Below are 17,157 nucleotides of genomic sequence, written 5' to 3'. Positions count from 1 at the left end.
GGGGGGGGGGGGGAAGGGGAAGGAAAAAAACCCAACAATAAAACAGAAAGTTCTCCCAATGGAAGAAAACTCACAAACTTCAGCTGGTTAGGGTCCGTTGTAAGCAGGGCCTGCAGCCAGCAACAGCTAAGCCGAGAGCAGCAGCAAAAACTCCCCTCCGACAGGAAAGAGACAAAGAAACCCGGCAGTGTCTGCAGCCTGCAGCAGCTCCCCTCAAGGCAGAGAGACTGAGCTCCCCCCCAGCCTCCACCCCATTCCAGTCACACACCCCAGTAGCCCTCCCCAACTCCTCCCCCTTCGTTGCTAGGAGACTAATCTCTCCGCCATTAGTGACCAGGCCGATTCTTTTGTTCACCTGATAGCTCATCCACAGAGCACACAGGCAGGGAGGAAGGGAAAGAAAAATTCCTTGCTGAAATCAGAACTATGACAAAACTGAAAGAACAATTGTTGTTACCTAGCAACAGCAGGCATAGGAAGCAGAGTAACAGGAACAGAAGCGGAGTTTTTCAGAAGGAAAGCGGCAACAGCAGGGTAGAGTCCGAGTTTGGTCTCCTCGGTTCCAGGCAAGCAAGCTAGACTGCTACAGCAGACGATCACAAAAGACAGGCTGCACCGTAGCAAAACCGAAGGCAGAGGCAAGGCGGGAGCCTCCCCTTTTCAGTTCGGCAGGAGAGCAGCGGCAAGAGCCGCCACAGCAGGCAGTGTGGGCCCCGGGTCTGCTTTGCTGCTTCTTCGTTTCGTCTTCTGCAAATCACTGATCAGGGCTCGCGTGGTGGCAAAGTCCAGATCCTTTTCACTCCTTCTTCTCTTCGTTCTTCCTCCGTTGATCGCGTCCGGGGTCACCAGATGTCGCGGTTGAGGTGGGAGTAACGACACGAACCCTTGTGGAACCAGAAGCTGGAACACTTTATTGCACGCTGCTGCTGTTTTTATACACTTTTAGGCTACACATGTTAACTCTTTATTGGTCCCCAAATTACATAAATAACCCTTCATTGGCCACTAATAATGTTATATAACTCTGCTAACTGCACGTCAGCCAACTATGACTCAGCATATTTTACTGGAAAACCATATTGTTACATCTTCTGGATCTGGGCTTATTTCTGCCTTGTGCAAAAGTTCCTACTTGACTATAACTCTTCCAGGATCCCCATGCCAGCTGGGGGAAAACCACCACAAAAAGCCCATCAAAAGTTCCAGTAACGCCTTTGCTAATTACATATTTAAGAAAACGGAAGAGAAGGTTAGTTGCACAGTTGAAATTAGGAGTGGCAGCCATGTAGAAGAGGTGGTGGCAGGCCTCAAGGTGGGCCAGGGACTACTTGGACAGAAACCGCTGCAGAAGAATTCTGGCAAAGAGATAAAGTATTTAAGGTCAGAGCTACAGCAGGAGAGAGAAGTGCGAAGGGGGCCTGCTTCTCCCCCCTTTTGTTCCCTCCCTTCAGCAGGGAAAAGACTGAAAAATAATCCCTGCCACCTGTAGAAGTTTGTTGGAGTGAGGAGACCTTCATGCGACTCACAAAGGAGCTTGTGGATGTACCAGGAAGACGAGACTTCATGAGAAGGACTGAAATGAAGTAAATTCCTGTTGAAGATTTATGACCCTGAGAGGGATGAGGCTTACGCCAGAGCAGAACAGCTCGGGTAAGCTTAGGATCCAAGTGAGGGATCCATGCTAGACCCATGTTGGAGAGGTCTATCAAGGACTGTTCTCCCGTGGGGAGAGACCTCCACAGGAAACAGGGGTGGACTCATAAGCCATTATCCTCTGTAATCCTGTGGAAGAAGATCCATGGTAAGCAAGTGTCCCCTTGCAAGCCCATGGAAGAGAAAACCTTCAAGGCCTGGGTAACCCCCAGACTCCGGTCTTAGCCCAGGAGGGGGTAGGCCCAGCCCTGGAGGTTAACACAGAGCAAGAGAGAAAGAGAAAGAGAAAGAGAAAGAGAAAGAGAAAGAGAAAGAGAAAGAGAAAAAATTCCAACTGCGACGCGAGTGCTGCAGAATTATTGAAGAAACTTGGAGCTCCGAGAATGGAGAAAGAAACTGCTTCTCCTCCTTGGACTGATATAAAGGGGGGAGTTTTTAGTTTTAACTTGTTAGCAATAAATGTTAATACCATTTTTCCCCAAATCAAGTCTCTTTTGTCTGCATGAACCTTCTCTCAACTTAATATAATTGTGTGGGAGAGAGTAAATTGACCCAGAGCAAAACCAAGACACCAAGTCAGTGAGCACTACATGCTTATTTCAAGTACTTTGTCAATCCCAGTAGCAAATTTCAAGCATTAGGTTTTGTTGCTTTGTGGCATAGGGACTTAAAGCTGGCAAATTTTCCTCAAATGTTTGTAGTGGTTTAGGAATGGTACTCCCCAATTTAGTTCTCCCACTGAGATTTGCCAAACCACACTGCCATCACTCTTTCCCTCTCCCCTGGATGGAGAGGAGAATTGGAGGCACTAAAGGCAAAGATAAGAACAGGTTGATATAAGAACAATTTACTGGAAACAGCAATGAGATAAGAAAATGAACACTAAGAACAACAATATTAACAACAAAAGTGTACGAAAGAGAGAAATTCACATGCAAAAATGCTTACTGAGCCCTACTGGACACAACCGCAGCCGTCAACACCCTACCCTGACCACTTTACATCCACCATGCTTTCTCGACCAGAAGGAACTCCTTCTCCTCTGAAGTGAGTCCTTTGCCCCATCCCTGGCAATGAGGTGAAGTGGTGAGCCTCAGGGTCCTGGACACGCCCCCTCCTGGTTACTGCAAAAATCAACCCCGTACTGGCCAGAACCAGGACAATGTTTTATCCCTAAACATGAGGACTGTATTTTTGAAACAATGCTTTTTGGTTTCTGCTAAATGCTTTTCTTGGACTTACATAGAAGAAATTCTACTTGTTAGCATAAATATATAAGAGGCTCATATAAAGACTCATATATAGTGCTTCATAATTCTAGTGCTTTATTACTTGTTCTAAAACAATTTTTGCAGAACACCACAAAAAAACCTCTTATCTACTATAATTAAAATCTACAAAATCTGAGATAAATTATGTTAAATGGCTACATATGTTGAGCTTTAAAAATAACCAATCAACTAATACATTTCCCTTTTGGAAGAAAATGCATGAAAATTTTATTTCTGTAGCTCATTAATGAGCTATACAATTTTAATACTACTCAAAAGATCTACTATGGTGATGATTTCATTAGAACTAGGTCAAATCTAAGATATTCAGCACAATTTGATCTGAAGACCCATCTGTCATGGGTTTACTGACTTGCCCTGCCCCGAGGTTGAAAATAGTTTTTTCCAGGTGAATTTCCAGAGCAAAGCCAATCAAAAGTTTTAGTAACGCCTCTGCCAATTACATATTTAAGAAAATGGAAGTGAAGTCAGGGGCACAGAAGAAAATGGAAGAACCAGCATAGCAGCTGGGTCTGTTGGGCCCAGGCATCTGCCCCCCGCCCCCGGGCCAAGTCTGACCCAGGCGAGGGGGGGCCAGACCCCCTTCTCTCCTGTAACAGAGTAGGGAAAAAAAAAACTTTAGAGAAGAACATGGATGAGAAATGCTGCAAAAGGAATTCCAGCAGAGAGATAACAGAGCCTCCAAGATCAAAGCTGGCAGCCGCAGGAGAGAGAAGAGCAGCCTGAAGGGGGGGAACTCCTCCCTCTCTCTCTCTCTCTCCCTTCAGCAAAGACTGAAAACTTAAAACCCCTGCCATCTGTGGAAGATTACTAAGTGAGGAGACCCTCTTCAGCTCATGAAGGAGCCCACACTGGAGCAGAGGAGTGCATGAAGAAGATGTGACCCTGTGGGAGGCCTAAGATGAAATAGAGTCCTGCTGGAGACCTGGGGCCCATGGAGAGAGAGACCTATGATGGAGCAAGTCGGCCCAGGTAGGATTTGTGTGATCCCAGTGAGGGATCCATGCTGGTGCAGCTGAATTTGTGACCCTAAGGGACAGCAGAGAATGGAAGAACTGTTGCCCGAAGGTGGACTCACGCTAGAGAGGTCCATCAAGGACTGCCTTTGTGAGGAGGGACCCCACAAGAAACAGGGGTGGACTCAAAAGCCATTATCCCTTGTGACCCTGTGGTGAAGATCCATGGTAAGACAAGTGTCCCCTTGCAGTCCATGGAAGAGCCCACAGGACCTGGGTAACCCCCAGCCTCCGGTCTTAGCCCAAGAGGGGATAGGCCCAGCCCTGAGGTCGGCATAGAAAGAAAAGACAGTTCCAGCTGCGATGAATCGGAGCAGTCGTCCTAGAGATAATAGAAGAGGGACTTTCAAAGAACTGCAAAATTATTTGAAAGACCTGTAGCTTCTCGTCCTGAACTGATACAAGAAGGGAGGGATATTTCTGTAAATACATAACACTTTTGCCTAGTTAGAATTGTTGTATATATAGTTCTTTTGTTTTTATCTTACTAGTAATAAATTTTAATATTATTCTCCCCAATCAGATTGCTTTTGTCTGCATAAACCTTCTCTCAACTTATAGCAATTGTGTGGGGGGTGAGAAAAAGTGACCCAAAACAAACCCACAATAGCATCAGATGCTTATTTCCTACTTTGGAGACTTACTAATTTTTACTAATTTCATTGTATTCCTCTAAGGTAAACATTAAAATAAATGTATTTATTTCAGTTTTGAAATCAATATTATATCTACCATGGAATCAAAGTTAGGACATACAAATAAAACAAATTCAAAGTATAAGAAAAGCTCTGTTTCACCTTCTACTTATGTTTGCTGTTCATTTCAAAATTAAAACAATCAGAAAGTATTGTCAGCCTAATTTGTCTCTAAAATGTTCTTTTGCTACTTATGTACCCTAAAAATTATCACTTATATTAATTTCCTATGGTTTTTAGCTTTATTACCATTGAAAAATAAAACATAATATTGTATATTTGAGGACACTGAGAATCCATGCAATACAAGAGAAATTTTGCTGTATTTTGAACCAATGTACACCAAAATATACATATACAAGTAATAAAAGTGATAGATTGGTGTGGTGGTTTTGACCGTGGTTGGATTTCAAATACCCACCAAAAGCTGCTACAGCACTGAAATCACTCTCTCTCTGCCACTTGACAGAGGGGAGGAAAAAAAAAAAGCAGAGGAATTCCTTAGTAGAGATAAGAACTGGGAGACTCGCTTACTAAATAATTTTCACTGGTAAACAGACTCAGAGGGGATAGAACCTAAATTTATTGCTAACAAGATAAAACTAAGAGAGTGAGAAATAAAACAGTCTTAAACAAACACCTTCTCCCCCCTCCTCTTTCTTCCAAGTTCTTCCTCCTCCCGCCAGCAGTGCAGGGGGACAGGGGTTTGCAATCAGTTTGAGTCCACTCCTCGGACAGCAGTTCTTGCCAATCTGCTGTCTTGTGGGTTACTCCTCCATTGGGTGTGGGGAGGGAGGGGGGTGTCTTTGCACCCCGATTGTTCTGAGTCTTTCCCCTGCCTCTGTGGGGTCCCTCCCCACAGGAGACAGTCTTTGATGGACCTCTCTCCATGGGTCTATCCACCCCTCGGGCAACAGTTCTCTTCAATCTGCTGCCCCATGGGTTATTCTGGCCAAGTCCTACCTGGGAAAACTTGTTTCAGCATGAGTTTTCCTCTCCATGGGTCACAGGTCTCCTGCAGGACTCTGCTCCATCTTAGGCCTCCCACAGGGTCACAGTCTCCTTTATGCATCCACCAGTTCCAGCATAGGCTCCTCCATGAGCTGCAGAGAGGGGTCTCTGCATCCCAATAGTCTTCCACAGGCTGCAGGGGCCTCAGCTTTCAGTCTTTCCCCTGCTGGAGGGGGAGAGGGAGGCCTCCCCGGGCCTCTCCTATTCCCCCGCTACTCTGACCTTGGAGTCTGCTTGTTATCCCACGTTCTCCTCCGCTCTTCTCTGGGCTGGAATTTTTCTGCTCAACAAACCTTCTCTTCCTCTTTTCTTAAATATGTTATCACAGAAGTATTATATCATTACTTCTAATTGGCTCAGCCTTAACCAGCAACAGGAAAGTCCCTCCTGGAGCTGGCTATCATTGGCTCTTTTCATAGGACAGTGAAACTTCTAGTAGTTTCTAACTGAAACCACCTTATAGCCCCCCTACAATTGGGAAGGTAACCAGCTCTATGGGACAGTATACTGCATAGAACTATAGGAATCCTGTTTGTGAGGCTGATAAAGCAGAAGCAGAATGTGGTGTGGTAATAACAGGGTATTGGAGCAAATCTGAGAAGACCTAATTCATGCAATAGTAGCTCTCTAGCTGCCTGAACTGCATCGGTAAGATATTTTTAAGTTTGTCTTGACTCAATCATGTATAAAGGATTGTGCAAGATAAGGACCCTCAGACTACTGTGCAGATAAATCTCACTCCAGACTTCTGTGTATGGCCATGTTCCATTGACTTTAATGGGACCTTCATGATGCCTTTCAGTTTCTTATGTATGTAAGATTGATTTTCATAGCTAATCTAAAAGTTCCAGTGGAGACCATGGAAGTTTTTGCCACAGTTTTAATAACCAAGTATGCTAACTCTTTTTCTAGTGGGCAATACCAAAAGATCATCCTGCTCTACCATAATCCTACTTTTTTTAGCAGATGAAAAATTTTACCAGAGCTATATAACTCAGAGCAACTGAATTTCTTGAAGATGACATTTAGACAATGCTCAGGGTCCAATGGTAAATTCCATTGCTATTTTATCAGAATCCTGCCACGAGAGAGTACATGTGTACCATTCAAGATCAAGCTTAGTCACATGCATTTTCATTATTGATCTATAACAAATAGGATTTAACCTAAAATGCTTTGCTTTCCACCCTTTACAAACTGAAGTCTCTTCAGTTATGTGCTTGCCTTCTTGGCAGTCATATTCTTTCAAGATTAGGTCTTGTTTGTACATGGGAAAGGCAGTTGAACAAAACACAATAGCACTTGCTTGATACTATTTACCTCATCATCAGGATCACAAAAGAGAAAGGGAAAAAGGAAAAAAAAAGGGGAGAAGGGAAAGACAAGGGTAAAGGAGAAAACTATGAAAACAGATGTTCAAGGGCATTGTAATTTTTATGAATTGCATAGAAGTCTACCCTTGATTGCACTTCCCTAGTATAAACCTAATGTAAGATTTTAAATTATCATAGGCTTATGTTTTGGGAAACAAACACACTACCTTCCTTACAGTAGCCTTTACATTCACATTATTAAGTGCATGTTTGTGCTGAATACGTATGCACACACAGATACTTGTACACACACACACAAAAAGTTGTACATGTATGTACACAGAGTATACAAAGATAAAAAGTAAGAACTAATTTGTTAGAAAGAAAATAATATACAGTTGTTTGTAACCACTATATACTTACTATTTTGTTGAATCTGATAACTGATATTCTCGTCGTCTGTCATAACATTCCTGGATTCCAGGGTCATTCCATAAACTTCTCAGTGCATCTACATAAGGGTTCTCAAAAGTTGACACCTTCTCTACATCGACTTCTCGAACTAACTGTGCACGAGCCTAATTTGAAACAAAGAAAACAATTACATTTACTTCATTTTCTATGTTTACAAATAGTTCATATATTGGGAATGTGATTAACAGGAATAATTTTTCAGACTGGCCATCTCACCAATGTGAGGCTATGAATGAATGATGTTGTGTTCAAACTAAGAAAAATAGTAATAGGGATGATATGAGAGAAAGTGAATTAATAAATGAGTATATGGGCCCTTATTTCAGAATAAGCTTATCCTAATCCAGTATTATTTAGCTGAAATTGATAAAATGTTCACATGAAAATTTATATTCAATTAAGCTAATTTTTAAGAAAGTTTTCATTTTTCAGGTACAATTTTAGGGCATATACTTGATTTTTAAATGATAACTACCTAAACAACTTGGCAGAGTAAGACTGATGGGAGCAAAAGAATAGGAAGGAGGGAGAAAATTTGTCTTTTAAAGAGATGCATTTATATATATATACACTAAGAGAGAAAAAGAACAGATGAAAACATAGTCAAACAAAAAGAACAAGGGATTTTATTCTCAAAGCTAGTCTACATTTCAGACTAGACACATATCAGCAAGGACACAAATCCCTTTGCATTTTAAATCAGGTAAGTGCATATGAAAATGACTAGTTTTTTTATTTTTAAAGGAATTTATCCTGTTTACACACATACAACCTGTCACTCCTCTTTTTAGACAGTCCAGAAGGTGTTACTGCTCATTACTTAACAAAATTTTCTACCTGCAACTCTTGTCTACTCATGTGGAAATCAAGAACCCCAAGTTCAATGTGAAAAATGTTTGTCTTCAAGATATGGGGAACATATGCTCTCTATTATAAGAACCCAAATCTCCAAGTTCTAACAAAGCATATTTTCTTCTGTAACAGCATGTTCACCCATCCCAAAACTGGACAGATAATGAAGGATCTGTACTATCTCATAACAAAATAACAAAAAAATGGTATTCTACTAAGCACAAGCCAATATTCTTGTGAAACAGGAGGATATTTTTTTTTCTCAAGCTCAGTTATGTGTTCAATTGGCTTTGTATTCTTCCAAAAGAAGGATGCCCCAAGTATTTTGTCACTACTTATGACAAACTGATACAACAGTATATTCAGATATTATTTCTTTTATTGTTCTTGAGCTCTGAAAGTATGGCCAGCTGATATCAAAATGCTAACAGAGCTAAAAAACTGACTCAGTATTCAAAAGTTGCTCTTAAGCTTTCATTGGAAATTCAACATAACTGACAGATGCTCAAGTATTATACAACAGTAACATCATAAAAGGCAATTACTTTATTCAGTTATTAATTTAGACATATAATTACTACAAAATAGCCCAAGATTTAAAATTGTTTAATTTGCCAGTTCTGTATGTCCTGCCCTAGAACTAATATGACTTTGGACTATGTGGCAAAACCTCTGAAATGAAGTTCAGTATATGGCAATGATGTGTATTCATCAGAAATCTAGTTCAGCCTTTTAAAATAAACATTATTTCCTCTGTGAAAACTGTTTCTCGTTCACTGCGTAGACTTGGGTAGACTCGTGACTACTTGTATCCTACTGACATACAACTCTTCACAACAATGTTTCTTTTCTTAAAAAAAAAAAAAAGTAATAACCCTTCACACAGATTTCAAGTCTTTATGCTATGTCTAGGCTATGTCTTCTTGTTCCCCAGAGGTACTATACTTTGCTGCAGATTACAATTTTTCTTTCTTTCTCCAAGTCTCTGTCAGTCAGAATCTTTAACCAGCTTCTAATTTCTGATCAAAGAGACAGATTTAAAACCAGGACCTCATCTATTGGCCTAATTATTTTCTCATTTGCTCTGGTAAAAGCCAAAAGTAATTCTACTGAAGTTTAATGAGATGCAGAAGCATAAATTTAATGCAGAAAAAGACTCAACCATGCATGATGTGTGGTGTTACTACTGCTAATTACTGGTTTTAGTTTCCTTCCACTAATATAATATCAATTCTGGAACAGTACTTTTGATCTTAGCACTTAAATTGCTTGCATGAAAAATCTGAGGACTAATCATTCATCCAGTTTCTGCAGTATAAACTTTATCCAGTACTTCTTAGTCTTCACTGATACTTTTTGCTGTACCCAAAAATAGACATTACTTGAAACAAAATAATAAAGCTACTGCTCCTTAGAAAACTGTATAATCTGAGATTTCTTTCTTTTTGGAACACCAAAAAGAAAGATCAAAGCAGTGAAACAAATAAACAAAAAAAATAAAACTGAAGGATTCTACAGGTACCACCAAATTCAACTTGGTAATTAAAATGTATTACTAGTTAAGCTGTAATGTTCTGCAAACAAAATCTAGATGTTCTGACACTTTTGACATCAGCACTCAAATAATGTTTTCCATGTCCTTCTAAGGATATAAGAATACCTGTAACAATTTGCACATTATTTCCCATAGATCTTATAAAAACATTCAATTATCTTTGGAAAACCACATCAATCTTTAATTTTTAGGAATTTCTTGATTTCTATAGGTATTATAAAAAATTATCCCAGTCAAAGAAAACTGAAATTTCCTGGAATACTATTAGAAGTATTTTCTAACAATGATTTTATGTTTCTGAAACCAGGAAATCAGAGTGATAGAGAATACCAAAAGATCTATCTTTTCTCCTTCTTCATCATTCCCTTCAGAAAATTTCTGACAATGTTAAAAACTAATTCTGAGCTTGAAGAATATTATAGTTTTATACAGGTCTTTCTGGCAATATTATTTCCCCCCTAATTTCAATTAAAAATATATATATTTTTTTAATCTATAAGGTTCTGTCCTGGTTGTGGCCCAGATCAGTGGGAGGGGGAACTTAAGTTATTTGATATCACCTCACGTCATTGCCAGGGGTGGAAAAAAGGGACTCTCTCGCTTCCAGGGAGAAGGGGTTCCTTCCAGTTGGGAAAACGTGTCTGTGGTTGGGTCGCAGGCTCCACAGTGAACATTTTTGCATGTGAATCATTCTTTCTTTTCATATCAATAGTCTGCCTGGACTAATTGATTTTAAGATGCCCATTTAAAGAATATCTCTCACATGGGAAAAAAATCTTAGCAAATATTTTCCATTTTGTAACAGGATTTCCCAAACCTAGAACAAATGTTGTAGTGTTTGGCCTGCCAAAAACTAAATCATCAAGCATAATGAAGCCTGAAGAAAGGCTGAGAGAGTTGGGGGTTTTCAGCTGGGAGAAGAGAAGGATCCAAGGACAATTTATAGTGGCCTTCCAGTACCTAAACAGGGCGTACAAGAAAGTTGGAGAGGGACATTTTATAAAAACATGTAGTGATAGGACAAGGGGGAATGGCTTTAAACTGAAGGAAGACAGGTTTAGATTAGGTATTAGGAAGAAATTCTTTACTGTGAGGGTGATGAGGCACTGGAACAGGTTGCCCACAGGACCTGTGGCTACCCCATCCCCGGAGGCGTTCAAGGCCAGGCTGCAAGGGGCTCTGAGAACCCTGGTCTAGTGGAAGGTGTCCCTGTCCATGGCAGAGGCATGGGAACTAGATGATCTTTAAGGTCCCTTTAAGCCCAAACCATTCTGTAATTCTATGATTCTATATTAGGTAGGTCTGCATGTGTATTGGGTCTGGTTGAGTTGGAGTTCATTTCCCCATAGCAGCCCTCACAGTGCTGGGCTTTCCATTGGTAGCTAGAAGGGTGTCAATAACACACCAGTGTTTTGGCTACTGCTGAGCATAGCATCAGCACTGTAACATTCCTTCCTCAATCGAGGGCAAGATCCTGGGAGGGGACCCAAGTAGGCCATCTGACCCAAACTAACCAAGGGGATATTCCATACCATATGACGTCAGCTCAGATATAAAAGCTAAGGAGCAGGAAAGCAGGCATTCATTGTCTCCAATGGCTGCCTGTTGAGAAACCGTTACATGTGCTGAAGCCCTGCTTCTCAGAAGTGGCCAACTATCGCTGCTGATGGGAAGTAGAGAATTAACTGTGCTATCTTTCACTTTGCTTCACTGTTGCGCACGCAAGCTTCTGCTTTGCTGTTCCTTTAAATAAACTGCCTTATCCCAACCCACGAGTTGGTTTTTTCCACCTTACTCTCTCCCCTGTCTGGCTGGGAAGGGGAGTGATAGAGCGGCTGGGTGGGCACCTGGCATCCAGCCAAGGTCAACCCACCTCAGCATGGTATAATTCACATAGACTGCATAATTGACAACAATGTCAAGAAATCAGATCCAAGCAGTCTGGAAGCTGAATGAAAGTCAGTACAAAAAGTCATCATCATGACCATGACTCTTTCTCTCCTGTCTTGGGAGGACTAAAACCCCAAAGTGATTAATTTCTTGAGAATGTAGCTCTTGCTTATAGGGGAAACAATTATTTATGCTAGTCAACCAAAGTCATGAGTCATTTACAGGTCTGGACCCTGATGACTTGTAATCTACAACTGTAGTACATGCAAATACCTTGCCTTACTGGGCTGTATAGCAAGATATGTAGCTTTGGAGGAAATCTTCATCAATCCTTTGCCCTTCTTTTCTTTTTCCTTGGACCTACCAAATCAAGAGCAAATGATAAAGACTCTTCTGCAAGCCTGCACATAATTGAAATAGGTGTAACATTCAAGGAGAGTAGGATCTATTTCACTGTCTTGAACAGATGAGGAATGTGTTCCTTATGAAACCTCTGAAAAGGTCAGTTGCTGAGACGAGCAGAACAAGCTAGGCAGGGGGTTCCTAGAGTCAGGAAAATCTGATCAAGAGCAGAGAGACCTGCTGGAAATGAGCAGCTCTCCCAAGCGAGGCTGACGTAGAGTGGGCATTGACAGGGGCAAACATGGGAAATTTAAATGGCTCCAGGGAGCTTGGCAACCAGGGCAGGCAAACAGGATGTGGCACATAAGCAGGGCCTGGCATGGGCAGTTTGCAAGGAAGGGTGCATAGGGAGGGCTCAGTCACCCTAGTGGCTCCAGAGCTCCACTGATGGTCATTGCCCTCTCAGGAGGAGCCCAGGTATGGTAACCACTCAGCAAGGAGCCATGTCCTCAGCACTCACCAGAAAAGATGCGGCAACACTAATGGAGCCCCCACAAAAACATGCAACTGTCCAGGTCTCAGACTGCAGGGAAAGCCAGAGCCTGGCACTGGTATTGTACAGCAGTAGAGATGAAAGCTGTGTAAGGTATGATCAAGTGGATGATATACTCATCCTGGTGGTGGAGCTAAGAGAGCAGGTGGAAAGGTTTGTGGGGATTAATGTAGGCTCAAGGCATCCAGGACCAGCAAGCTTTGGGCTAAGCAGAGCACAGAGCACAGAGCAACTCATTACAGGAATAGAGCTGCTACCCTGAAAGCCTGACAGGTCCCCAGGTAACAGCCAGCAACCAATCAGATGCTGCCGTCACAGGTTTTGCCTTATAAGGAAGTTTTGCCTCATAAGGAATGTTTTCATGTCTGTGAAAGGTTATAAAAGGCTGCATCCTTTCAGTAAAGTTCTCAGCTCCCCTCTCTTACTGAGTTCATGTCTCAGTCCCTCTCACCCCCACTGGGATCGTGATTCAATGCATTATCAAACGTTAAGAAGTATTAGGGACTTTGAGGAAGATATTGACTGGTGGGACCACTCTCTACCATCCCTGAGGCAAATACACCAGCTGGCTGAACCACAAGAAGTGAAGGATCCCTTACCCTCTTGCCACCAGACAGAAAGAGGGAACCTAAGAGATGGAGGGGGAATAGAATTTGATCTCTGCTTGAGGTGGCAGGCAAATATCCTCCTGACCTACCTCACCTTCCCAGGTGCCCTTATACAATAGGTATGAGGTTTTGGAACTTGAAGGCCAGGCACATGACAAAACTGGATGAAGGTCCATCCAGCTCAGAGGGGTTGCCTAGGGTGAGTCAGTCTAACTACTGCATCATGACCGCCTCAGTCAAGAAAAAAAGAAGGGTAGTTGTCATTGGTATATCCCTTCTGAGAGGAACAGAGGGCTCAATATGCCAACCGGACCCAATGCATAGGGAAGTTTGCTGTCTCCCTGGGGCATGGGTAAGGGACATTACCAAGAAACTCTCCAACTTGGTACGGCTTTCTGATTATTATCCACTACTGTTTTTTTCTAGGTGGGCAACTAAGAAGTCAAAACAAAAAGTCCAAGGACAACAAAAAGGGACCTCAGGGCTTTGGGACAACTGGTTGAGGGATCTGGAGTATGAGTAGTGTTCTCTATGCTGCCAGTTGCAGGGAATGATGGGGGTAGAAACAGGAAAATCATACAGATGAATACCTGGCTCCAAGACTGGTGTTGCCAGCAGAATTGTGGGTTTTTTGATTATGGGTCAGTTTACATGACACCAAGCCTGCTGGCAACAGATGGGGCACACCTGTCTCAAAGGGGAAAAAGGATCTTTGTACAGGAGTTAGTGGGACTTGTTGAGAGAGCTTTAAACTAGATTTGAAGGGAGAAGGATGTAAAACCAGGATCCTTGGAGATATACCTGGGGGCAGCACACCACTATTTGAGGGATGGTGTGCTAGAGAGGTCCTTTTGTCTGCCATCTTGGAAGAGGTAGGGGATGGATATCCACGTGGCAGCAAGGATGCAAAGGTTAATGATAAGTTAGAAGCCGCAGAAGTGCCTGAGAATGGTCATGCAGGAATTAGAGCTTCTCTCCCTGAAAAGACAGCAGGATTGATAGCCCTAATGAAGTGCATTTACACCAATGCACACAGCATGGGCAACAAACAGGAGGAACTGGAATCCATGGTACAGCTGGAAAACTATGACATAGTTTCCAACAGGGAGACATGGTGGGATGAGTCACACAATTGGAGTGGGGCAATGAATGACTAGAAGTTCCTCAGAAGGGAGGAAAGGAGGGAGAGGTGGCAGGGTCTTGATTCTCTAGAGCTTAATGATGGTGGTGATAGGGCTGAGTGTTTATAGATAATGTTGCCTTAGGGTTTTTGATTTTTTAATTTTTGTAGATTTTAGTAGTTGTGTAGTGAACGTAGATTTTAACGTTAACTGCATTTAATCCCTTACCCTTAACACAATAGTTACACATAGCCAACCCTGTTGTCCAATTCCCATATCAATCCACCTAAATTCCATTAGCTTGTTAAGTCTCATTTTCAAGGTAGAACTGTAGAGAACACCCTAAAATCTGTGCAAGAAGATATAGACATAGACACAATGACCTTCAGGCTCAGAGCTTTGGAAAGCCTCCAAGAACTGCACATGCTTTGATGAAGATGAAGATGAGGAAGAGGGGGTCCTGAAACTCCCCCAGACTCAGCTCCCAAAAGGCATGCCTGAGGGCAGAACTGGGGCAGTGACCGGAAAGGGATTGGATGGATCAGAATCAGGGGGAAGGCTGACATCCTAATGGGAGTCTGTTATAGACCACCCAACCAGGATGATGAAAGGGATGAATTATTCTACAAGCAGCTGGCAGATGTCACAAAATCGCCAGCCCTCATTCTTGTGGGTGACTTCAACCTGCCGAATATCTGCTGGGAGCTAAACATGGCAGAGAAGAGGCAGTCTAAGAGATTCCTGGAGTGTATAGAGGATAATTTCCTGCTCCAACTGGTAAATGAACCTACCAGGGGTGGGGCCCCACTAGACCTGTTGTTTACAAACAGAGAGGGGCTGGTGGGAGATGTAGTGGTCGGATGCCACCTGGGGCACAGCGACCATGAAATAATAGAGTTTGCAATACTCAGGGACACAAGGAAGGCCACCAATAAAACCTCCACACTGGACTTCCGGAGGGCAGATTTTGGCCTGTTTAGAAGACTGGTCCAGAGCATACCCTGAGAAAAACCCTTGAAAACAAGAGGGTGCAGGAGGGATGGACGTGCTTCAAGAAGGAAGTCTCAAATGCACAGGAACAGGCTGTACCAGTGTGCCAAAAGGCAAGCCGTCGAGGTAGACGACCAGTTTGGTTGAACAGGGAGATTCTGAAGGAAATCAGGGATAAAAAGAGAGCTTACAGACTATGGAAAATAGGGCTGGCTACTCAGGATGAGTTTAGGAGTATAACTACGTCATGCAGAAAGAAAATTAGAGAGGCAAAAGTGCAATTTGAAGTCAATTTAGTTACTTCTGTTAAGGATAACAAAAAGTGCTTCTATAAATACATTAATAACAAAAGGAGGGGCAAAGAAAACCTCCATTCCTTGTTGGACTTGGAGGGGAACATAGTTAACAGGGATGAGGAGAAGGCTGAGGTACTAAACACCTACTTTGCCTCAGTATTCACCAGTAGGACAGATGGCCCACAGGACAACTGTCCTCTGGAGCTGGTAGACAGGGACAGGAAGCTGAATAACCCCCTTGTATTCCAGGAGGAAATAGTCAGTGACTTACTGAGCCACCTGGATCCACACAAGTCCATGGGACCAGATGGGATCCACCTTAGGGTGATGAGGGAGCTGGCGGAAGACCTTGCCAAGCTGCTCTCCATCATTTACCAACAGTCCTGGCTCTCTGGGGAGGTCCCAGATGATTGGAAGTTGACAAATGTCACTCCGATCTACAAAAAGGGCTGCAAGGAGGACCCAGGAAACTACAGGCTTGTCAGCCTGACCTCAGTGCCTGGCAAGGTTATGGAGCAGATCATCCTGAGTGCAATCACACAGCACCTACAGGATGGACAAGGGATCAGAGCCAGCCAGCATGGGTTTAGGAGGGGCAGATCCTGTCTGACCAACCTGATCTCCTTTTATGATCAGGTGACCCACCTGGTGGAGGAGGGGAAGGCTGTGGATGCAGTCTACCTGGACTTCAGCAAAGTCTTTGACACTGTCTCCCATAATATACTCCTGAAAAAGCTGGCAACCCATGATTTGGACAGGGGCACTCTCTGCTGCGTTAAGAACTGGCTGGATGGCTGGGCCCAGAGAGTGGTGGTGAACGGGGCTGCATCCAGCTGGTGGCCAGTCACCAGTGGTGTCCCCCAGGGATCAGTGCTGGGCCCAGTCCTGTTTAACATCTTTATCAATGATTTAGATGATGGGATTGAGTCCATCATAAGCAAATTTGCAGACAACACCAAATTGGGAGGGAGTGTCGACCTGCCGGAAGGTAGGAGGACTCTGCAGAGGGACCTGGATAGACTGGAGAGTTGGGCTGATTCCAACGGGATGAAGTTCAACAAGGCCAAGTGCAGGGTCCTGAACTTTGGCCACAACAACCCCCTGCAGTGCTACAGACTGGGGACAGAGTGGCTGGAGAGCAGCCAGGTGGAAAGGGATCTGGGGTTACTGATTGACAGGAAGCTGAACATGAGCCAGCAGTGTGCCCAGGTGGCCAAGAAGGCCAATGGCATCCTGGCCTGCATCAAGAACAGTGTGGCCAGCAGGAGCAGGGAAGCGATCCTTCCCCTGTACTCAGCACTTGTGAAGCCACACCTTGAGTATTGTGTTCAGTTGTGGGCCCCTCAGTTCAGGAAAGACATTGAGGTGCTGGAGCAGGTCCAGAAAAGAGTAACGAGGCTGGTGAAGGGACTTGAGCACAAGTCCTATGAGGAGAGGCTGAGGGAGCTGGGGTTGTTTAGTCTGGAGAAGAGGAGGCTCAGGGGTGACCTCATCAC

The 17,157-nt window shown here is 43.3% G+C and overlaps 1 protein-coding gene across 1 annotated transcript in view; it reads right to left on the bottom strand.

Moving 5' to 3' along the window:
* LOC114068512 (guanine nucleotide-binding protein G(q) subunit alpha) overlaps window positions 1-17,157 on the bottom strand; it is a 152,621-nt gene that overhangs the window by 73,340 nt on the left and 62,124 nt on the right. Inside the window, exon 3 of the mRNA XM_027904687.1 lies at window positions 7,404-7,558. Within this exon, the coding sequence (XP_027760488.1) occupies window positions 7,404-7,558 (155 nt within the window). The remainder of the gene's footprint in view (window positions 1-7,403; window positions 7,559-17,157) is intronic.

Source organism: Empidonax traillii, unplaced genomic scaffold, assembly GCF_003031625.1.
Source record: "Empidonax traillii isolate 1590-97213 ecotype Southwest subspecies unplaced genomic scaffold, ASM303162v1 scaffold1076:size291582, whole genome shotgun sequence".
Taxonomy (NCBI): Eukaryota; Metazoa; Chordata; class Aves; order Passeriformes; family Tyrannidae; genus Empidonax; species Empidonax traillii.
Note: the sequence above shows the minus strand (reverse complement) of the source record. Positions and strands in the feature narration are given on the sequence as shown.